Source organism: Cydia fagiglandana, chromosome 2 (genome assembly GCF_963556715.1).
Source record: "Cydia fagiglandana chromosome 2, ilCydFagi1.1, whole genome shotgun sequence".
Lineage (NCBI taxonomy): Eukaryota > Metazoa > Arthropoda > Insecta > Lepidoptera > Tortricidae > Cydia > Cydia fagiglandana.
The window spans coordinates 23,452,886-23,478,148 of NC_085933.1; the positions used below are offsets into that span (position 1 = coordinate 23,452,886).

The 25,263-nt window shown below is 39.4% G+C and overlaps 1 protein-coding gene across 1 annotated transcript; it reads left to right on the top strand.

The window, feature by feature from the left end:
* Positions 1-1,086: 1,086 nt before the first annotated feature.
* Positions 1,087-24,849, top strand: LOC134673072 (regulation of nuclear pre-mRNA domain-containing protein 2). The gene is made up of 16 exons (XM_063531013.1): positions 1,087-1,758; positions 2,345-2,492; positions 3,005-3,134; positions 3,475-3,665; positions 5,232-5,403; positions 6,076-6,222; positions 8,221-8,337; positions 8,732-8,851; positions 9,767-9,834; positions 10,754-10,945; positions 14,578-14,676; positions 15,375-15,471; positions 18,433-18,522; positions 22,157-22,248; positions 22,617-22,698; positions 22,807-24,849. Exons 1-16 carry the CDS (start codon positions 1,472-1,474, stop codon positions 23,325-23,327), a joined length of 2,553 nt encoding a protein of 850 aa, XP_063387083.1. The 5' UTR covers positions 1,087-1,471; the 3' UTR covers positions 23,328-24,849.
* Positions 24,850-25,263: the final 414 nt, after the last annotated feature.

Below are 25,263 nucleotides of genomic sequence, written 5' to 3' on the forward strand. Positions count from 1 at the left end.
AACTGTCACTGTCGCACCAATATGGAAGAGTGATAGAGAGACATAATGCTTTTCGTTGTCGAAGCGATAGCGATTGTAACCTTGGCTAGGCCGGCTGGTTCCTCCATAGGGTTCTCTTCCTCGCCAAGCGCATGGCCTCGTGCAGTTTTAATTGCATAGGTGCCGTAATGTGAACACACCATTTAGAACAACTAAATTAAGTACCTAAGGTTGTGTGAAGTGTTTTACAGAAGAGAACTGAAAAGAAAAAACTATATCCATCCCTTTTTAGGCGAAAAGACAGTAGTAGATTAAGGAAAGATCCTGGTCAAACTATATATTTAAATGTTATCCTAATATCCCACATACATAAGACGTATGGTCACCCTAATTAGAAAGAGATACAACGGCCCACCTTGACTATCTCATGTGGACACACTTTTTGGCCAATGTCCGCCATCCAGTTAATCTCTACGTCCGTGAATTAGACTCATGCTCGGAGTAAATATCTACTCCGAGGACTCATGACTTGCTCATGACCTCCTAGGGAGTATTATATTCTTTGGTTTAGACTCAAGTATAAATTAGACTCATGACCTCCTAGTGAGTATTAAGCCCGCTCCACACTCGTGCGCGAATCGCGGCGCGAAGCCGCGAACGCGAGTCTGGAGTCGATTTCGCATATCAGCGAACTAGACTCCACACTCGCGTTCGCGGCTTCGCCCGCGATTCACGCGCATAGTCTGGAGGGCGCTTTATATTCTTTGCTCATGACTCATATCTAGAACGTAGGATCCTGTAGAAGTGGTATACGCGTGCCACCGTGAGGGACGAAACAAACGCAATGCGACACTGTGATTGGTTGAATTTATTTGTTGCTTACCATAATCCATACTAAATTTATGGTGGGGAACAAAAAATATGTGAGATTGTGACAAGGACAAACAATAATAGCGCTTTCGCTGCAACTCTTACTGAAAAATACATAAAACTATCCCGTTCGGTCATTTTTCCCCACCACTCATGCCAGATCCAGGGTATATCCTAGATTCATGGTTAGACTTTAGCCTAGCTGACCGTGTGAAGGATCCTTTATTGTCAATTGAATTTTACTTTATCTGTGGGCGCCTCCATTGGAGAAAATGGCGGTTGTTGTATAGTAAAAATGGTTAATCAAATGATTACGTTTCTTTGACCACATTTCAATAGCATCGCTATTTAGAATACCATAAAGTATTTCTTTATCATTTCTAGGCAAAATCAGTTTCTCTGATACGCTAATACTTGCTTGTGACGGAGTTATAGTTCAACGCCATAACGCGGTTTTCGGCGGCGTTTTGTTAGTGAATAATATTGTTAAGTGAACAAATGTGTAGTTACTCGTGTAGTAAACATGCCTTAATTATATTTAGAGACCCAGGTGTGAATGTTCTTTAATGACACTTTAAGAACCCCAGTGATTTGTCAGTAAAAGGAATGAACTTAGTTAACAATGGGAGAAACGGAAGAATTTAATACGTTAACCTTTGAGAAGAAGCTTTTGCAGTTGAAAGACACCCAGGAGAGCATCCAAGGGTTGTCATCATGGTGCTTGAAGCAAAGAGCGCACCACAAGAAGATAGTGGCAAGCTGGTTGAATGTGCTGAAGAGAGTGAAGGTGGAACAGAGACTCACGCTGTTCTATCTGGCGAACGATGTGATCCAGTACAGCAAGAGGAAAAACTACGAGTTTGTGGAAAGCTGGGGCCTCAATTTGCAGAAAGCTACTCCGCTTGTGAGGTTAGTTTGTTTACATTATTTCTTCCAAGGTCTACATATATTATTGTTCCAAACATTGCTAACATTCTTAACTAACTGAAGTGTAATATGTATGAAGCTTTTTGTACTTAGTTATAATGTAAAGTTTCATGTAGCTCAGCAAAATTTTTCTTGTTGTTTGTCAGTCCCTTGTCTGCTGAACAAGCAGGACAATTTTATATGTTTATGTAGTATAATACATATTACACTCAAAGAGAACCCCGTAAAACAATTTGTATAAGTCCCTTAATTTAATTATTTTATGTTATATAGAATCAAATCCAGTTATAATATGTTGTTCAAGAGCTGCAATGCCTGCCATGATAACAATAAATTCATCAGCTTACGTCGCAAACCTTGTAACTCAATTTCAAGAAAATTTGTAATCCTTGTAACCTTGGACAAGAATGCTTAAAGTCGTAAACCTCGTAACTCCCCTGGAGGAGTTCCGAGGTTTGTGACTTAGGCTGACGCAATGTATAAAAATAGTTGTATATATTGTATATAAACAATTTTTTCGATTCATCCAATTAGAATTATTGTAATATCTTAATTGGTTTTCTTACAGAGAAGAGAAAGTTCGGCAAAAGATTCTTCGGATATTTAAAATCTGGGAGCAGAGATCTGTGTACGATGATGAGTTCCTCTCGGACCTTACCGGGCTTTTGAGTGCCGGCGCTGTTAAAAAGACTGATGATGAGGCTTTGGACTTTCAAGTAAGTAAAATTATAAGATTGATTAATTTTCTAAGACCTTGTTCCAAAAATGCCAAGGCTTATTTTGAACCTGTAATAAAAAACAACTGAGTTCATCTTTGCACCATCCCACTAACCCAAGGTTAACCAGTTAAATGTTAACCAGTCTCAAAATGTACTGGTAACCATGGTAACTCCAGGTTTAACCGGTTATCCCCGGGTATGTGATTGGTGCAAGTAGCAGTAAGCAATCGAAGTATCTAATTCTTATAAGGATCTGTACTATTATAATTGATACATTTCACACTTAAAGCCATTGATAAAGTTCTATTTGTAAAATGTTGTTTTACATAATTATCACTTTGAACTGCTTATTTAATTTCCATTTTAGAAACAAACTTAGGGGGGGGAGGGGTCCAGTTATCTCTGTAACTTACTGGACATCTATTCTTGGCACTGTGAAATTTAAGTAAGCAGATATGAGAAATTATTTATTTAAAGAACTTGTAATCTTTGTTTATTTATTATTCTAGCCTCAACAACTAGTAAATAAAATAAAGCAATGCGCAGTATTGGAGGCAGATACAGACTTGAGGTTGAAATATATCCATGAGAGTCATCTGCAACTGTCCGATGCTGACGCCTTATGTGCTAGTCTTAAAGGTGCGTAATTCATACTTGTCAATACACATACATTCATTTATTAAGTACATTCTTTTTTAACAATAAATAAATATAGAAACTAAAGAAAACATAAAAAAACATAGTTAAACTTACCATTTAAGTAGAAAATAACCTACAGATAAAAAAAATTGCCCAGATCGCCGTCAACGGGCAAGGTGCTCAGACGGCTGGCCATATTGCAGTATGATGATCCTAACGCTGTGCGGAATAGTGGCCAGCCGTCTGGTCACCAGAAGCCTATATTAATATGTTAAGACAATATTTAGGTATTTTAAGTCCAACTATATATATTTAAATAACAATTATTTTGTTCTCACAGAAACTATATCAGAAGATAAAAGTAATAAAGAGGATGTGGAAAAGGAGCTAAACGAGGGCATAGGATGTGTGGAGAGGTACACCCAGGCCCTACAGAGAGAGATAGTTGCTCGGGAAGCCTTATTGGCACTCCTGGCCTCTGCTAATCAGTACTATTCTACTCAGAGAGGTGAAGTCAAAGTGGTTGCCTATGTAAGTATTTTTATTTTTTAAGCAAGACATTTTTGTATAAGAGACCATTTTATTGCTTGGATGTGAGGTTGTTAGGGTTCCATATCCAAAGGGTAAAAACGGGACCCTATTACTAAGACTCCACTGTCTGTCTGTATGTCAACAGGCTGTATCTTATGAACAGTGACAGCTAGACAGTTGAAATTTTCACAGATTATGTCTTTCTGTTGCCACTATAACAACAAATACTAAAAACCGGGCAAGTGCGAGTCCGACTCGCGCACGAAGGTTTCCGTACCATAATGCAAAAAAAAAACAAAAAAGAAGCAAAAAAAAACGGTCACCCATCCAAGTACTGACCACTCCCGACGTTGCTTAACTTTGGTCAAAAATCACGTCTGTTGTATGGGAGCCCCATTTAAATCTTTATTTTATTCTGTTTTTAGTATTTGTTGATATAGCGGCAACAGAAATACATCATCTGTGAAAATTTCAACTGTCTAGCTATCACGGTTCGTGAGATACAGCCTGGTTACAGACAGACGGACGGACGGACGGACGGACGGACAGCGAAGTCTTAGTAATAGGGTCCCGTTTTACCCTTTGGGTACGGAACCCTAAAAAGTACGGAACCCTCGGTGGGCGAGACCGACTCGCACTTGGCCGGTTTTTTAGTTGTACATATCATTATTTTTGCAGTATGTGGAACCTTATTGACAACTACCAATTACTTTAGACTTACACATTTTATGATCCTAACAACATTTTGCTACAAGTTTAACTGACTGAAACAGAAATGTCATTTCATCTCCCTATTTAAAAGTATTATTAACATTATCATTGAATAAGGAATCTGAAGTAATTAATTCTATTAACCATAGTGTCTTATTTTACTATGCTTGGCGAAAAGTTATTGTTATTATTACAAATATTCTGTTGGAGTTGATGCCATGCAACTTTAATTATGTAGCTTTGTCAACCATTTTTATACAGTATCAATGTTCAAAAGAGTCCAGAGTCAGTAAATTAAATTAATGTAAAAACCTAAAAAGTTTGAGTAAAAAGTACCTATTTGCAGTTATACAGTTAACCCTTTTTTGGCAATGTATCTTACGAGATACATAATTTTACACCCTCTTTTTGTATTTTTTTCTCAGACGCTTCTTTTCCTCTATCAGGCGCGATATTTTTTTATATTTTTTATATTTATTGAATACAATGTAAGCTTACAGTTACAGACCAAATCACTTACATGCTAGGGAAACAGATACATTGTCAATAGTAAATATACATGCTAATTAATAATACACACAAAAATATAAAATCATGCGCATAAAAATGTCATACAAATTAAAATCAGGTATAATAAAGTTCTACTTACACTCTAACAAAACAAGAAAATAAAATCAGAAATCAGAAATAGGGTAAAACAATAAAATAAAGTAAATATTCGATCGAGGCTTGAACTCACGATTTATTTTTAAATTTGTCAAATAAGGCTGTAAGCGCGTTTTGATCTAAATAAATGTATAATGAACGCTATTTCTATAATAAAAACTCATATTTCTATCTTGTACTTTTATGCAGGCGTACAAGAACTTCGGAGCCCGCGTGCGAGCCCTAAAACGGAAACTGGATGAGCTAATACCAACCCTACCTAGCGCCGCCCCTTCCCCCCCGCAGAGAGACGAGGACGTACCTTCACCTGGGCCTGATGAAGACCTAGACCTGCCGAACGCGGGTGACGAGGATAATGATGGTATGTATATCTTCTTCTGCTTAGCGTTATCCCGGCCTTTGCCAGGGTCTGCTTTCCTACTTGCTTTTCTCCACTTTGCGCGATCCTGGGCGTCGTCTCGTGTGAGCCCGTTCACGCTCATATCTGCTTTCACAACATCAAGCCATCGCTTTTTTGGTCTGCCTTTTGGTCGGGGGCCGTCAAGGGCTAGGCATATGTGTCCTACGTAGTCAGCTGGCCTGCGACATATGTGGCCGGACCACCGGAGTCGACATTCTTTGAGCTTTTCTGCTACGTCACGGACTGCGAGGCTGGTATGTATATATTATGAATGCAACTACGTTGTGTGACTATAATTAAAAACTGGGCTTGTTAAGAAACACTCTGCCTTAGGCAAGATCGCCACACACGCAAGATTACGAGCAAAACAGTTGACAGTTGATCACCAAAAACATCGACATGATGACCATATTATGAAAAAAACGCATACGGAAGCATCTTTTACGTAGATGAATATGTCAAAAGTATTCTAAGTGTGGGCCTCGACCTTAAACTGTATCTAAATCATAGGCTCCCTTATAGTTTAATGACTATTTAAGTATGTAAATGTAGATTTAGCGCGAGTCAATTGATGTTTAGATTATATGAATCGTTAAAACTAGAGGAATTTATTGAAATAATTATTGTTTCCAGTGTCCTACAACATCGACAAGACATTCAACACGTCGCTGTCAGCGGATGGCTCACTGTACAACATGGGTCTGTCGTCTTTCCTCAACTCTGACAACGCGCTCGCGTTGTTCAACGAGAGTCCTCCTAGCGCGCCCAACGTCAATAGCGGTGAGTGCTTTAATTCCTGTGTCATACATCGACAAGACATTCAACACGTCGCTGTCAGCAGATGGCTCACTGCACAACATGGGTCTGTCGTCGTTCCTCAACTCTGACAACGCGCTCGCGTTGTTCAACGAGAGTCCTCCTAGCGCGCCCAACGTCAATAGTGGTGAGTAATTTAACAAATGTATCCCTGTGTCATACGTCGACTAGACATTCAACACGTCACTGTCAGCGGCCGGCTCACTGTACAACATGGGTCTGTCGTCGTTCCTCAACTCTGACAACGCGCTCGCGTTGTTCAACGAGAGTCCTCCTAGCGCGCCCAACGTCAATAGTGGTGAGTGCTCTAACAAATGTATCCCTGTGTCATACGTCGACTAGACATTCAACACGTCGCTGTCAGCGGAGGGCTCACTGTACAACATGGGTACAGACCCAATGACGACAGCGTCATTCCTCAATTCTGACAACGCGCTCGCGTTGTTCATCGAGAGTCCTCCTAGTGCGCCCAACGTCAATAGTGGTGAGTACAGTCGCCATCAGATATATCGGAGCGGCCAAGGCGCTCACAAATATCTGAACACGCCTCTATTGTCAAGGCGTTAGAGCGCGTGTTCAGATATTGTGAACACCTTGGCCGCTCCGATATATCTGATGGCGACTGTACTCAGTCATGAAACAATTGTGGGCTCTAAAAGTTAGACTTATATAGTTATACTAGTTCGTTACTTTTATTGGTTGCAATTATTCTTATCTCGAAAGTCGTCATCACAATCCACTGTTTCTAAAAAAAATTACGAGACTTATTAATTTCATCTGACGAGTACAGTAGCCATCTGATGCGCTGGAGCGGCCAAGATGCTCAAAAATATCTGAACATGCACTATAATCTTGATAATAGAGACATTAGAGACTACTCAGATATTTGTGAACACCTTGGCCGCTCCGATATATCTGTTGGCGACTGAATTACACTCAGAACAATAAAACAAAGTGGCTAGTTTATATTGATATTTAGTATAGTTAACTCTTTTCCAGGCATAGTATAATTTATCGTATTTATCGACCACATAAGCGACAATAGAATTTCAGCTTTAACATTCCGATTTAAGGTTCAAATTATATTAGTCTTTCGGGAAATGAGACTTGTCTTCAAATAAAATATTAAAGCTGGATTAATAAAGAATATTACACAAAACTCTGCATATGGGAAGCCACTAGCACATTCAGATGGTAGGCCATGTCCGGTTTTTGTATTTCGGCTGCGAAATACAAAAATCTAAATTTCGTTATCTGCCTCTCTATCACTTTGCATATTCGAACGATAGAGAAGCAGATTTAAATATGCTTGCGTTTCGCGGCAGGTCCATAGAGTTAGACCTAGAAAAGTCTGCAGCGATTTTGATAGCCCATGCAGTGCAAGTGTTATTCATCTATATATATAATACTTCATAATTTCATAGATGTTTGACGTTTAAAATAATACGAGCACTGCGTGGGCTATCAAAATCTCTGCAGACTTTTCTTGGTCTAACTCTATAAACAAACCGCCTTGATGCATCAATGTCATATTAATTCGCAACAAATTAACTGTAGAATCTTGTCAAAAAACTGTTTAAGAGCATATAGTGTAAGTGTAAAAACACCAGAGCACCACTTTATAACAATATTTATTAGGGAATCACAAATATGAGAGTATAGGTCTGAAAATAATATGCGACGACGACGACGCTCTCGCGCAAAACCAATCTAAGATGGACGACCACCTCTAGTGATGTGTCCTTGTCGGTTATCGTAGTGATGTCAAACTCCGCTGAATGACGATTCCACCGTTTAATAGTAAGTACAAGTGGTGCTCTATGGTTTAGGATGTGCGCTAGAGGTGCACTCTAGTGGCAGAACATTGCAGTATAACTCCCTATGAGAATATATTTGGATTTTTTCGGGAATACCTTGTAGATTGGTGGATAGGGTTAAAACGCTTGCATTTCCTTGTTGCAGCCAATAAAATCGAAGTGATAAATTCGCGGCCGAGCGAGAATCAAGACTTCAATATCAACGATTTCCTGAAAACGTTGGTACCTAGTGAGAATGCCGCTAATTCAGATAACAATTCAGGTAATGTACTTTTTCAGTTATTATGAAATTTTAGTTAGGTGTTTTTTTAAACAATGCTTTGTTTTTATTAGTGCCTTATGGATTTTTTTTTTAATCATCAAATAAATCTATTAACTGATTGTGTTATTAACGAATATAGAAGCAAAAGAAAAAAATACCAAAGCATACCAGATTCGAACAAGTATCTTAAGGATTCGCGACAGCAAAAAAAATTCGTAGTTTTAATCTTAGGATTCGTGACAGCAAAAAAAAATCGTTGTTTTAATGTTTGGGTCACATCCACAAACTAAATTTTGTCGCTTTCGGTCCTTATCATGCACTCGAAATTTTAACTAATAAATCTGAGTAAAGTTACTGTAATTGAGGCTTCAGCGTATAAAAATTTTGATTGCAGTAGCGAGCGGCACGATGTCTCAAAAGTCTCAGGACGCGTTGCCGGGCTTAGATCTGCTGTCGGACGGTGGCAACCCGCCACCACCAACCTCCTTCTATGGCAGCATACCTAACAATATTGGTTAGTATATAAACACCGCGATTCCAGTGGCGAATGGCCATCGGTACATACCATGAAAGTCGTATTGCGAAAAGGTACCTTATCATAGGTAGACGACCACCGTAACATAGGTACCAGTATACCATAGCTAGGTACGGTGTTTCAAAAGTCTCAGGACGCGTTGTCGGGTTTAGATCTACTGTCGGACGGCGGCAATCCGCCACCACCAACCTTCTTTTATGGCAGCATACCTAACAATATTGGTTGGTATATAAACAAATAAGATACAGATATATAAAATGAATTGTGAGTGACTGATCGTTGCATTTTTGTTGCCATTGGTCGGTTTAATTTCTATTACGAGCCCCGATGCAAATTATTTCGTCTAGTTCCACGCAACAATTTTGTTTATTTTAATAAATTTTACACATGAACACAATATGATCCAGTAATGGGAACCATAATAGTCATGTTTAATGTAGTTTGTTTTGATCGTATAATAAAATCGCATGAGACTTTTATTGCTGAAAAAACGTACTTTTCAAAAACGTTGTCCAAATCATATTGTCCTCTCCTACAGCACTGCTGCATGCATGGGCTCGAAAGAAAATTGTCAGTATATTGGCAGAACCCTGTTGCTTTCCCTAGTAATTGCCCTTTTCACATATGTTGTAATCCTACCCGTCAATAAAAAAATAAAAAATCGTTATTTTTTTCCTTTCAGTATAAACGGTATTTCTTGTATTTGGATTTAGTTATTGCAGACTATTACCATATAAAATTAAATTACATTATTATAAGCATTAAATATTAGTAATTTTTAAACTAAAACATTATTTTTGAACAAACGCGGGAACCTCAAAAAATGGTCTCACTAGACGAAAACATGTGCATCGGGGCTCGTATATGTTATAATTAATATAGGTATTTGTTTAGTTTCAGAAGAGCCCGAACCTTACCGGCCCGAGGCGCCGCAATGGAATAACAACTCATGGAACATGGTGGTGAGTCATCGTTCATTCTTTATGTTTAATAAAATACAGGACTAACTTACTCATAGACACAATAGACCGCTTCATACGGACGGAATCGAAATAGCTCGGCTAGAAGACATGTCTCGATTGGTATCTTAACTTCTCGTGTGCCGTGATTATTTTTTTCTAATATTTTCCTCGTACGCGGATCCGCGCTCCGGCATACGGCAGCTTAAAAGTGTTCCATTTTCATATATTTTGTTTCGTTTTAAGGCCCGAGGACAATACAAAAAAGTTACTATACAGGAAAAGATTTTTCTCAAAAATGGACGGCAAAGTCGAATTTGCCGTCTAAAAAATAGGTCGCGAAGCGCGTAGTTTATGGTCAGTCAAAAATTAAAAAGTTAAAAACATTGCAGTCTCGATTTTGGGACTGCAATGTTGCATACAAATTCCATTATTTGTCGAGTTACAAACTTTTTAAAAGTTGAAATGACCATATCAAATGAAGGCACAGGCACATTAAACAGCCAAACAGATGATTAGTACCGCGACTATTTAGATGTCTCAAATAGGTTGGCGTATTTTTGGCAGAAAAATACACTTCTATTTTTTTATTAAAAAAAAATAAAAAGGCGGCAAGGGCTTTTTTCTGTCAAAATATATATGTAAGAACGTTGCTTTTGTAAAATATTTCTATGATATTTATATTTCTTGCACCATTTTTGAGAAAAGCACTATATATGACTCGGCTGGAAGGCTACTTGCTGGCTTCGGATTCAATTAAACGGACTCCCAAGGTCGTCCGTTTAAAACGAATCCTCAGCCTGCAAGTAGCTACTTCCGAGCCTCGACAATAATGTACTATTGATGAATTGAGAACAACGGAGGTGTATTTTTTTAAATCGATGAAATGTATTATTTCGTTAAGTATTGTTTGTGTGTTCAGCCGGCGCCCGTCCCCGTGCCGGTGCCGGTGCCGGCGCCGCTGGGGGTGCCGCTGCCGGTGCCGCTGCCGGCGCTGCTGCCGGGCGCGGGCGCGCTGCCCGCGCCGCCGCCGCCGCCGCGCGCCTTCGCCGAGGCGCCCGAGTCGCCGCCGCACAAGCCCGTGCTTATTCCGGAGAACCCGGTCTATCCTAGGGTATGTATCGCCATCATTACCTAGCCTAGCCTCTCCCCGCGCCACTCGAAACGGCAATCAATCGTCAATCGGAGAACGGGACACTAGTAAGAATCATCAGAAACATGCTATCCAAAGTTTAGGTAAAAAGTACATAGTAAGTAATATGAATCAAGAGCAAAACCAATCACCCCGAGTCATCTTTTATTCATTAGGTGGGGTAGAGGAGGGTAAATTTTCAGATTCTGCCAAATTACCCCATTACACACACAAATACAGCTCACGCACACTACCTCAATTTACTGGGACAGGTCAATGACCCCTAATGTCTTTTAAAAGGTGCTGTTTCGAGTTTGGTGTTAACCACTGGCCTCTTTTGAGGAATGCAAAGTGTCAAAGAGTTCCTTTGTGATAAGACAGAAAAAACACTTTTTATATAGCTTGCCTTGTTTGTTCATGTCATGTCATAGGTATGTGACGTATTTAATTAATTTAAATGTAAATAATCCTAGGTAATTCATTTCGTTGTTGACTTTTGTATTAACATAGAGGCACAAACAGCAACACTCTTAACTGTCCATCGGTGAACCTTATGCCCTTTGTAATAAGGTTTACGAATTGTCAGTTAACAGTGTGGTTGTGGGCGATGGTATGCGGATTGTAGAGATAGACCGAATCAAACCTAGGAGTTATTTTTCTAAGTCAGATGGATAATACTTACGAAGCTATTGAAATTTGTATTTAAATAAATAAATTTGGATTACTACAATAGGGACATAGATACCTCAACTAAATTATTGGTAAAACAAAATCAGAGCATTACAAAAATGTCCAAAGGCCAAAGCCATGCTGATAAGACTAAGACCTCGTCATATAAACGTTCACTGAAAGAAAACCAAAGGCATTTCTGATGATCCTATTGCGTTTCTGAGTTATCGTTTTGCACCGAATATCAATAAAATAAAAGCACGTTGTTATTTGATAGATACATTTATATATTGTAAGAATCGTCACATTTAACCAACATACTCGTAAAGCAGACCACTCCGATGGTATTGGCTTTAAATATTGTTCTTTCAACTGATAATATAGCCACTAAAACTCGCTGAGGCTGCAGGTCGACTCTTGATTTCAATTTCTTGATAATATATCGTTGAATTAACATAAACTCAAAGCACGTGATAGCTCTTTAGAATAGCAACAATACTGGGTGAAACTAAGAATTTTACTGCTGAAATTATGTGAACAACATTGCTTCGTCTTCATAAATAAAATTTTAATAATTAAAATTGTTTACGTTAAAATGTGAAGAATTTTGTTGATAAATTGTCTATCTAGTATATTGACATTACCTGTCATATATGTTTTTAAAATGACGTAATATGAATGCCAGTACAATGAAAATTTATTCCAATAAGATAAAACAAATCTTCAAAATTTTTTCATTTTTAGTGAATTAGGAAGAAACTAATTACACTGATTTGGTTGTGTTCGTATATTTTTAAATAATTTGTTATATTTTTAAAGTATTATGACTTGTGAATAAAAACAAATCAAAATTTTAATGACTCTAGATCTCCGCGTGTATTCATTTACCCTATTTATTTTGAACACAGTTTTTCACTGGTATCATCATTCGTATGCGGACATGAATTTATGTAATAAACGAAATGTCAAAATGGGAGATATAGGTACGCGACCACTCCGCACGAGCCCCAGCGGGCATCTGAATGAAAGGAGAATTTTGACAGATATGGCGGATGTATGGAAATTTTACGAAAGTTTAAATTTACGATTGAATTTCTCTGTTGCCTTTAAGAGGAAAAATAGGAAAAGGCTGATTCGTTGTAGTCCAGTTATCTGGCTTTCAAAATCACTTGATATTATAGCTTGAGCCGCGATTTTTTTATACAAATTTTACTAAACCGTGACACTCGTTCATCTCATTTTAGGTACAACTTTGCATAAGTGTATTTATTATATTGTATAAGATTTCAGATTTTCAAGGGTGATTCGTTGTAAACACACTCTTTGGGATAATAATGACATTTATTATAATTTTTTTTATCAAGAGATGTGAACGCTAGCGACTAAACGGTGACTGCCTTTTTCGCTAATTTTGCTCGACTCAGTCTTAAAATGTATGTACTCGTACTTCTATAATTTCCGAAATAACTTTAGCTTATTCAAAATGATCGTACAAGCTGCAACCCTCCCCTAAATATATGATATATATGATTACTTTACGATCGTCATTAAAATAAATAATATGAGTTCCCATGCAGCAAATAGTACATTATTGTCGAGGCTCGGAAGTAGCTACTTGCAGGCTGAGGATTCGTTTTAAACGGACGACCTTGGGAGTCCGTTTAATTGAATCCGAAGCCAGCAAGTAGCCTTCCAGCCGAGTCATATATAGTGCTTTTCTCAAAAATGGTGCAAGAAACATAAATATCATAGAAACATTTTACAAAAGCAACGTTCTTACGTATATATTTTCACAGAGAAAAGCCCTTGCCGCCTTTTTATTTTTTTAATAAAAAAATAGAAGTGTATTTTTCTGCCGAAAATACGCCAACCTATTTGAGACAACTAAATAGTCGCGGTACTAATCATCTGTTTGGCTGTTTAATGGGCCTGTGCCTTCATTTGATATGGCCATTTGAACTTTTAAAAAGTTTGGAACTCGACAAATAATGGAATTTGTATGCAAGATTGCAGTCCCAAAATCGAGACTGCAATGTTTTTAACTTTTTAAATTTTGACTGACCATAAACTCCGCGCTTCGCGACTTATTTTTTAGACGGCATAGTCGACTTTGCCGTCCATTTTTGAGAAAATGTAATTTTTTCGACTGTCACGTACTAACAACACGGTCCCGACATCACGTCGCGACGGCGTACAATTGAATGTTAATGTTAATATGTCTGGGAATGAAACACCATTATCTAATGCAAGGTGCAAAAGGTGACTCTCGACACTCAAGGCTCAGGTTTTATTCGATAAGGCTCGCATGCGGGGTACAAAAGATATTCATAAGGCCTACATTCGGGAAACTGTTTTCGTTGGTCGACAGTGCCCGCATGCGGGACGCGGGAGATTTCCATAATGCATGCCATTATGAGTTTCACTAATCGTTCCAATGAAACTAAGCCTTAGCCGTCGCGCGATGTCGTGGCCAGGTCATGAGTCGAATACTATAGTCCGACCGTTTAAGGAAGGGCAGCGGGGAAGGTGCGGGCGCCGTACGCCTGCCGCCCGCACCTTCCCCGCTGCCCTTAGTCATCCCACCCCGTCGCCCCCGTACCGCGCAGGCGAGGACTCATTTAAGCGGTCGGTCTATATGTCGGCGGCCGATCGTAAGATCAGGCAGATCGTAATGTTCCTATGTAATATTTTGACGATAGTCACATTAAACCAATATATAGGTAGGATAGGTTTGTTAGGTTACTTCAGATGCCCGAAGGGCAAACTGCCCAGAAGTAGGAGCCCCGCGTAGCGGGGCTCCGTCGACTCAGGGAACGAGTCAAAGATTTTCACGTTTCACGATATGCCTAGGAATTTCACGATATGCCTGATCTTACGATCGGCCGCCGACATATATATAGAATAGCGCTGCGAACGAAGGATGTAAAATATGGTGGGTTCCGCAGCCGGCGCCGGTGGCCGCGCCGCCGTGCGTGCTGGTGGACCTGTGCGAGTCGCCGCCGCACGAGCCCGTCATTATACCGGAGAACCCCGTCTATCCGAGGGTACTGCTTTACTTTTCTTATACTTACTTGCCGAACCACCAAGTGGCGAATCGGGCAATAAACCTGTAACGTATCTTCTATACGTAATACTGGCTTGCCTGCACTTCTGTTGCGAGTCCCGCTCCCAAAGAGATAATCCGATATCCGATGATTTACGACCTGACTCGCTACTTAGTTAGGTCCATATATAGGTAGTATGCGGTGTCTAGTATGTTATAATCGCTTGCTACCATGTTCTAAATCAAATTAAGTCACGATACGTATGTCGCCGTACAGGGCCATTTACTTTGGCTGTAAAATTTGAGACTACAATATTTTTCACTACATTGCGCGTCTCTATGTATACTTCTTTTTATCTATATATGCTATATGTATCTTAGCTAGTTAAATATGTACTGCAGTAGTTTTTTTTGGAGCATTCTATGAAATTGTCTACCGTTGTCCCGTACAAACGCGGAGTTTCTGAAGATTTAAAGGTATAATAGTTTCCTTTTATATGACAAATGGTCAAAAATATGCACAGAAAAATAATCGCCTGCTTTAAATGCCGAGAAAAAAGTCGCAACACAGGAAATAAAATGCGTTTGTACGGGACAGCCCGTGGAATGCTCCAGTTGACGTTTTTGGAGTTCAAAGGGTTAATTGAAATTTATGTGTATAAATTTAATTCCCATTTTCATACTGTACTGTATTTTCAGAATATCCCCCAAGTGAAAGACATTCCCCCCGCGGACGTGGACCACAGAGGCATCCTCCCCCCGCCGCCGCCGCCACCGGCTCTACCCATTATGGGACGTAAGTATGCCGCTCATTCATAACTCTCTGGCATGGTATAATAATATACTCCGCCTGGTACTCTCTTCCGACCACGTGACACAAGCCTACGTCATCGTGCGACAGCGCTATATAATAATATGCAATAGCGCTATATACAGTGGCAATGTTATTGTGACGTAGGCTTGTGTCACTCTGGGAAGAGAAGACAATGTTTTATTAGACTATGCTCTCTGGGGTCTAAATTTGCCTGCCAAAAAACGACCTTGACATTATCACGTTCACTGCCAGTGACCCGCTATGCGGGATCTCTGTTCGTAAGCGCTTTTTGCTACATATGATTTTTCTCGTGTTATCGGCTACGCTCGTAGCGCGTAGCTCGCGTTGGCACTGAAGGTGTTAAGTTTAGAATTAGCTGTATCGAACAAAGTTAAGCGGTTTGCAACTTTAGGGATTGTGGGCTAAAGTTGGAAATCCTCTAATTTCAAGAAGTTTCCAACTTTAGCCGACGAATTACAGACTAACCCCCGCTGTATTTACAGGCCGCGTAGCCAAGATGCCGATCGCTTACGCTCCGTAGCGATCGAAACGCAACTGTCACTGTCGCACTAATATGGAAGAGTGATAGAGAGACATAATGCTTTTCGTTGTCGAAGCGATAGCGATTGTAACCTTGGCTAGGCCGGCAGGTTAACCATTTGGTTAAACTGAACATATTCGTAATGTGTGCTTATTTGTTACATAGCTAACCAATCTCAAATTACGAATGGTAAGAATTAAAACCATAGGATCCATGTATACCTCTCTATCCACATTTCATTTCTAAAACACCTACATTTAGGGCCGATACAGACGGCCTACAAACTGACTGCACTTTTTATGGGAACTGCACGTCGACTGCACGCCAACTGCAACGTCGGCGTGCAGTTCCCATACAAGTTGCAGTCGGATGGCAGTCCGTCTGTAAAGGGGCCCACTGATTAACAGTCCGCCGGACGGTATCGGCCTGTCAGTTGTTCGGAACTGTCAAAATCTTTGTTCTAACTGACAGGCCGATACCGTCCGGCGGACTGTTAATCAGTGGGCCCCTTAACGGCCCTTATTGTATACCTTATTACCGTTTTGCAAATTACATCAACAATCTCTTATATTAATTATCAGTTATTAATTATCATGAATTATAATTTAATTTCACCAATTTTTGTATGTTACAATTGTTAGTTGGCTTCCATGATATTGTTTTGCTAGCCACCTACATTTTGTTTATAGCAAGGGTCTCTCAACTGTTGCTTGCGAGCCAGATCCGGAGCTCAATTCTATACAAATTAGCTCGCGAAAAGGAAGCGGAGACCCTGGCCGTGACCCGAGATTCAAGAGGGGAGATCCCTGGTATAACCTCATAAGTATATCTCGGGGTTTTTGGTTTTACAGATGGGAATGTAAACACTATAGTCTGTATTTTTAGGTATTTCATCATCATCATCATCTCAGCCATAGGACGTCCACTGCTGAACATAGGCCTCCCCCTTTTTTATGGGGGATAAAGTACAGTAGTTTTGGAGATAAAGGGGGGAATGGTAATTTTTTGGCTATTTTCTTAAATAACTTCGAACCTATGTAAGATTCGAAGATAATTTTCAAATTATAAAATAAAACAAAAATAAATATGTCCATCTTTGGGTCACTAATTTACACATGTGTACCAAATTTCAACTTAATTGGTCCAGTAGTTTCCGAGAAAATAGGCTGTGACTGTGACAGACGGACGACAGACAGACGCACGAGTGATCCTATAAGGGTTCCGTTTTTTCCTTTTGAGGTACGGAACCCTAAAAATAGATAAAAACTGTAAAAACCCATACTATTTCAACATTTCTAAGCACATTTGGAGCTTGCATTAAGCTTCTCTAGTAATTATTTTACAATAAACAAAGTTATAGATACATACACGAAATCATTCCCGCACCAAAAACCCCGATGTATGCTCATATTAGGCTCAATGTCCACTCAGTTTCAATCTAGTTAGAAACTACACCCAAATAAAGTAGCTTTTCCTTTCATAATCATAATATATTTATTGTGACTATAGGTAGGTATACATAAAAGGTGTTACATTTCATAGGTACTAAAACCATAGCCTATCTTAATGGTGTACAATATCTCTGCACACCATTAAGATGGTGTATATCGTCAGCTGACAAGCAAAAGTCACTAACTAACACCATTGAAATTATTGGACAATAAACCGTGTTACAAGTGTAATAAAGTGCATTGTTACTTTAATTTTTTGATAGTACTTAATGACTTTTGCTTGTCACCCGACGATATATGGTGATCTTTGTTTCATTGTCTTCTCAAACAAACGAAATTGTACGTCAATAGCAACCTTTAAAATTAAGATAAAAGAGTATGTAACCGATGTTCAAACTTCCAACATATAAGCTGACGTACTGCGCTAGATATTATTATTATTGTTATTTTTTTTAGCTATTAAGCTCGTTTCATGTTTACAAACACATACTTCTATTTCCAAATTGTTCAAGCACGGAATTATGTACTGTTGTCATTTAATTAACTCAACTGTCATCTCTTCTCCCATATGTTGCATTAAGTTTTGTTTTGCTTTATTTTATATTTGTTATGTGTATTTAAATTGGTTGCCCTGAAAACCAGCGCCATGGCTAAGGACATTAGTCATCGGCATATGCTGAGTGGCATCCATTTTGGTGTCATGTACTAGAATAAGATGTATTATAGGTTAAGCATGTATTTCAACACCAAATAAACCATTTCTATTCTATTCTATTCTATTCTAAATTTATCGCAATTTATTATACAACTAGCTTCAAATGAAAAAAAAAAACACGGTGGGTATTATTATAAGACATGACAAAAATTTAATGTGTGTTCAGTGTTGATTCACAGTATTTCGTTTTGTGCGTATAATATTGATCATAGTGACATGAGTACTGTATATTACAGACATGGAAGACGTTGACCACAGGCTACTGCCGCTGCCGCCGCCTCCCATGCCCGTCACGACCGCGCCGAGCCGACACCCGGTGCAACAAGGTACCATGCACGCAAATATATACCGGGTGTGGCCTGTAATATGAGCAAAAAATTAAACTGTAGGCTGTACTCCTCGTACTGACCAACATTTGTTCAGCAACTTTTAAAAATAATTTGTGGTTTGATTTTTATTACACTTTAAAGATTATTCTAAGACGCAATGTATATTGCGAATTCTGTTATGTTTAAGGCGTGACAAGCAACGTCAATCACAATGATATGGCGTGGCGATGGCGTCCATTGAAGATAATATTTATTTAGTATGAAAAATAGGGAGTCTAAATACTTCATAATTTTTAAAAGTTGTTGAACAAAAGTGTCACCGTTTGAGGAGTACAATCTATGTTTTAATTATTTGCTCACGTTACAGGCCACACCCGGTATGTAAAAAAGAACTGGCTTCTGCCCGCGACCAGAGGTGCGAAACTCCTGACTTCGGCCAAACTCCGCTCCGTAATGCTCCGAGCAATTATTAGGGTTGACACAACTTGACGTCCTCTTGCGTGCACAACCACAGATAAGATAATGGCTTGAATTTTGACAACCCTAAATAGCCGAAAGAGATAGTGCCATATATTAGAAAAGGACAGCATGATTCGACCCTGGACCGCTGTCAAACTTCGGTTTTGTAGGAAGTTTCCTTTCTGTACGGCAGTACTATTATTTATTCTGTGCCGCGACTCTGTCTGCGTGGATTGGAGCTATTTTGCGCTTTACGCATTTGTAGACTATTAAGTATCTTGAAAATATAATGATTCAAGTAAGTATAGGTCGTAAATACAATATTTTGTTTTTCGCCAGACGCAGATTATATACCGTTTGCCGGTGAGATCGACTTGAAAGACTTTTTTATGGGTGAAGATTATTTTATTATCTTTTCTAAATACTTCATAAACAGATTTGGGGAAAATCAAAATGTGATACTTTTTAATTTTGTGGTAATCTTTTATCGGTAGCGGTTCTTATTAATGATTTCATTCCGAAACACTATCTCACCTAAAGTGTATTCATCCTTACTTGTCCTATCATGTAAACAAACACTTCTCGAAGACATTATCACACTTTTCTCTGCGATTACACAATAATCATCACTTAAAATGTTGTTGTATACATAAAGAAACTCACAATGTATTGAAATCAACCGAATAAGCACTGAATAATATCATTTCTAATAAGATTTTCATCAATAATCGCAGTGACTAACGAATCACCTTAAAAACATCTGACATTACGATGTCTAGATTGTCTATGAATCGTATTGTTGGAATGACACTATGACGTCACTTTTGTTTACATGATAAGACACGTAAGGATTATACACTATTTTTTGGGATTTTTGTATTTACCTACAAAGTCGATTTTATACGCCATACAACCCTTAAATGCATGTATTTTTTTGCTCGAAATTAATAATTGTTTCAGTTAATTATTACTAAATTGCAGGGGTAATATTAAAAAATCCAATAGCCATTTTCGCTGCTAAACCAGTGTTAGTTATTATGTAGGCTGAATTTTACAATGCATTTAAGGGTTAAAGCTTTTCTGTTGTGTGCGAGCACCATGGGTTTTTCACTGCTAATCAAACTATTAATAACTAATTGCACCGTATGCATCAGAAGTTGCTATGTCACACTGGACATATTCTACTTAAGGCCTTATTTCCTTTGTCATAAGGTACCGTCGAGTTCTTCCTTCGCATAAGGAAGTATCCATTTTTTTTCATTTCTCATGCTCTGTAATGCATTGTTGTTCTAAAAAGTGGACAGAAAGGGATACGTTTCTGCAGTAAAGATTTTTTTTTTTCATTTGTTAAGATTTTAAACAATTGTAATTTGGTTTTAAATGGATTTGTCATACTTAGAAGTTTAAAAATGTATACATAGTCATGTTTTTTTAAAAATAACATGCAATTTACTTTCCTTGTATTTGAAATGAAAAGTATAGTGATTAACTCGGGTGGAAGGCATCATTTCATCCCTTGGTTAACAATCTACTATTGTGATTAACAGATGGTCTTAATTGTATATATTTCATTTTGTACATTGACATAAACAAAAGTAAATATTTAAAACACGCATAAATAGTATCCCTGATTCTTAGCTAAGTAAATAATTACTCTGTAAAGTTGTAAATCATACGTTTTATTACAAATTTCAAATATCACGTCTCTCCGTACTCTTTACACACACATGCAAGAAAGACTTCAGCTGTCTTTCTTTGTTGGTGGTTGTGTCGTAGTCAGATCGTATAATCCGCCGTATTATATTACGGCTAGCTGTTTTCAAAAACAGGGGCGTTTTGAAATGCGGCGGTTCGACGATTAGCCGGATTGTCATTCCGATACGTTCTTCAATAAGGCGGCCTACGTTTAGCCGCATCGTACTACTATTTTAGATTGTAGAGTGACCAGTTCTTTCGGTCGCCTACGTAACCGGAATTTGACAATGTTTGCAATTGAATTTATTTTTACCATGGTCCCACCGCACTACATGTGTTTCTTTTCCAAAACATTTCCTTCAAAACTTAAATAGACGGAGCCCCGCAAAGCCCCGCAAGCAGGACTCCTATTTCTGGGCTGTTGGCCCTTTGGGCATCTGAAGCTACCTAACGAACCTAACCTACTTACCTATTACCTACGCTTTTTTCCCCAAAGTGTAATGTTTTCACGGACGTCTCACTTAACCTAACCTACCTATGTAGGTAGGTTAGGTTCGTTAGGTAGCTTCAGATGCCCGAAGGGCAAACCGCTCAGAAATAGGAGCCCCGCGTTCGCGGGGCTCCGTCTAATTAAGTTGCGAAAGAAATGTTTTTTGAAAAGAAACAGTCCGACGAACTCCAGATTTGATGGACACCCCAGCGTTTGTCAGGCAGCGCCACGAGTGTTAAAAAACTAAAAACTGTCAAAGCGGCGGCTAATGACTCGCTGTATTACATTACGGCTAGCCGTGTTGAAGAACGTATGGCGCCGAATACATTCCGGCGGATTCTCATTCAGCCGCATTCAATACGGCTAATCGTTAAACCGCCGCATTTCAAAACGCCCCTGTTTTTGAAAACGGCTAGCCGTAATGTAATACGGCGGATTATACGATCCGACTGCGACAGTTGCACTAAACCGTATGTCACCGTAAGGCCGGGGTCGTTTTCACCCGCCGCCCGCGGCCGACAGCGGCCCGCCGCCCGCGGCGTCTGAATGGTATGTTCGGGAATGCTCGGGAGTGGTCGTTTTCGCCCGCCGCGTGCGGCGTCCCCCCGAAAACGACCACTCCCGAGCATTCCCGAACATACCATTCAGACGCCGCGGGCGGCGGGCCGCTGTCGGCCGCGGGCGGCGGGTGAAAACGACCCCGGCCTAAGGGCTCATTTAGACGGTGCGAGAAGTCGCATGCGATTTTCATTACATTGCGGTGTTTAATCGGTCGGTGGAGTTGAACGTAACCAACAGTCCGCAATGTAACTCTAAAATCGCATGCGAGTTCGCACGCCGTCTAATCAGCCCTTAGAGTGTTCGCCACATTTTATGTATGGGAAGTTTCATAGTTCACTGATGGTGATGAGTGACCTTTGTTCGATCCGCTAAATATGGTTGGTGCAACTGATCCTTATAAAGCTAATTGTTATGTTAAATTTGCAGACGTGGACCACCGGAATCTGATCTCGCTCACGCACCAGGCGCCGCGCCCGGCGGCTCCGCGCCAGGTGGCGCCACCTATCAACTTAGATCAAGTGAGTCACGGTTTTCTAATTACTAATAAAACTCTTTTAACTTTACTGACTATTATCTCTTGGTAATAAGGTTGACGATTTGTTAGGTAATTTGATACTGGGGAAATGTAGGTACCATATTTTCCGGCTATAAGTCTAAAATACTTTCTTGTACATTAATTCTTACCCAATTTGATCAAAAAACTGCCATTATATTATGAAATTAGGTAAATTAGGCTTGTTTATAGGGTATCCGTCACTTTGTATCTGGAAAAGACTACATTTGATTTATATTTTACAGTCAATAAAAATCTGAAATGAATGACAGAAAAGCAGCTCGATTTGTTTTGAAATATCGGCGAATGCTAATATTATATATTTATTTTTAGGACTATAGAGTGCCGCCGATGGTTCCACCGACGGACATCGTGGAGAGCGTCGACATGGATCTGTCCGAGGATGAGGACCAGCGTAAGATTTTTATACCGCTAATTTATTCTACTGCCACTGATTTTGCCTATCTTTGTTATATGAGTCACGATTTACGTCAAGCCTAAACTTTAGCCGGTATGTTTTCAGAAGGCATGTTCCCCGGCCAACCCGTGAACGACCGCCGCAACAGCTTCAACAACAACAAAGTGCTCGTCGGCGGCGACAACGGCAAGCAACACAACCTGGTCCGCATCAACAGCTCCGGCGACCGCGACCCCCGCGACCCCGCCCCCCCGGGCCCCCGCGCCCCGCGCCCCATGCAGAACCCCTTCGACAACATGCCCCCGGACCTCAAATACAACATGCCCTTCCAGAAGTACCCGCAGGACTACGACGACAGGAACGCGGACTACGACGACAGAAATACGGAGGAGGGCGACGCGTACGAGGAGGATCTCCGGAGCCGGGGCCTCGAGAACCCGGACATGAGGAACCCCTCCCCGCCCTTCGAGGAGTTCAGGGAGGAGTGGACCGGGCCCAGGTTCCCCGACAACAGGTACCCCCGGAACTGGACCCCTCGAGACGTGAGGCCGAGGTTCGGTCCGCAGCAGTTCCGCGCGAGGCCGCCGGGCCGGTGGCCGGGCCCGCGGCCGCCGAGGTTCTGGTGATAATGCCGCACCGCGTGGTAGACGTTCCTTAAACTTTTGGCGCGAGTTTTAGCCGCGTTTTTGACGGTTGCGAAACATTTGTGAGATGTTTAAGTATTGAGCGAAATGATCTATATGCTTTGAATGAGTGAAAACCGGTGTTATTGTTGTGAATCTAAAATTACGATGCGATGGTTGTCAAAGAAATTTAATTCGCCTTGCGCCGAATGCGGCCTTATTAGGCTGCTATGCTATATTTTAATTGAGATTGGTTGCTGACGTTATAAAACGGTCAAAACGTATCCTCTCGAAAGGCAAAAAAATCTACGAACTTGTCAAGTGACAGTACTATATACTATATTTGGTGAAAACTTGTATGAAATTTATAGTTTACAGTAATGTTCGTCAATGAATGTGTTTTAAATTACTGAAATAATTCGTTTGACCATTGAGTTATGACAGAGATTTGTTACTTGCGTTCGATCTATCAAATTTTGTCTAATATAATACAGAATACATATGCATAAAATAAACTTAAACAGACATGAAACATCAAATCAGTTACTCTTTACGAAATTCCAAATCAGTTAGTATAAAATTGGTATTGTAAATAAATAGTCATGACGCATATAATCGACTAGGTTCCGTTTTTTGAGGTTTTGCAATTTAATAATTGATAGAAGTTCAAAAATAACTGAAGCTAGTTGCATTTTGTAAATTACAACTTTTTTGGCTCATAATTTCATTAATATTTACTTTATGTAGGTATGTCGAATTCTGGTTCGAATTGACGACACTAGAAACTGCGATTACAATAATAACAATCCCAGTGGGCCGTTTAATAAACGCATGTACATATGTAGTGCATTGATGTTTTCCATCGCATTTTCTCGGATACGTTCATATTTGTCGTGCTACTGTCTGTGTGTGTAGTCAACCTCAGTACTTTTTGTACCGAGACTGACTGAAATAACAAGACACGTTCGTACGTTTCCGTGAAGATACGATGGAAAAAAATTATGCACTATGATCACCAGTGATACAAATGAAGTTTCATTCTGACAAATATGCTTGTTAGATAATACTTTCTCTGGTATACTGTTACAAGTGTTGATCAAACGGCTCCTAGGAATAACACTAACGTGTACAGATCTCATTTGGTACAATCAGATCAAGCTAACTCTGCATAGATTGCGATGACACCATAAAACGTCAAATTTCTATGAAAATATGACATTTAGTATGGCAACTCGACACGGCATGTCAAAGTTGGTGCAGAGTTAGCGTGGTCCAACTATAGTACGCTTTCTTATTGTCATTTGACGTACAATTTTGACATGAACATGTGTAAATATTAAAAACAAGCAGTTACTCAATTTTGTGAAAAACGTGGTCTGTAAAATACGCGCCAAGTTTATTGCAATATGTAATGTGTAATTGTTTATAAGAGTGAATGTAAATAGTTATTTGAAGAGTTTATTGAAATCACTTATGTGGTTTTTGTAATTTTATGTATGATGAAACATACACAACTTGTTTTCAACTACATGTTTTCTTCTAGTCTGTAACACCCGCTATTATTTTAGACTAATAGTTTTATTTTATGTTACCTATAAAGTAAATGCATAGGGGTTAGGTATGGGATTTATGTCGTTATGTTACCTTGTGCTTAAAGCGTTAAAAAACATGAAGTAAACTATTTAATTTGTATTATAAGTTTGTTTCTGAACTATTTACGATATATGCTTAATTTCTGATAGTATTACTTAATGGTTTTATTCGCTTTAATACTTAGATGGGGTTTATAAAGGCAACTGTAGGGTTAAACTATATCACACTTCGCAATTTTTCAGTTCGTTTAATGAACGTTTTAAAAACCCATTACGTTTTTTTTAATAAATTTAGTAACTATTTCATTGGAACGCGTCGCTATAGAATGTAAAATAGAAACTCGCTT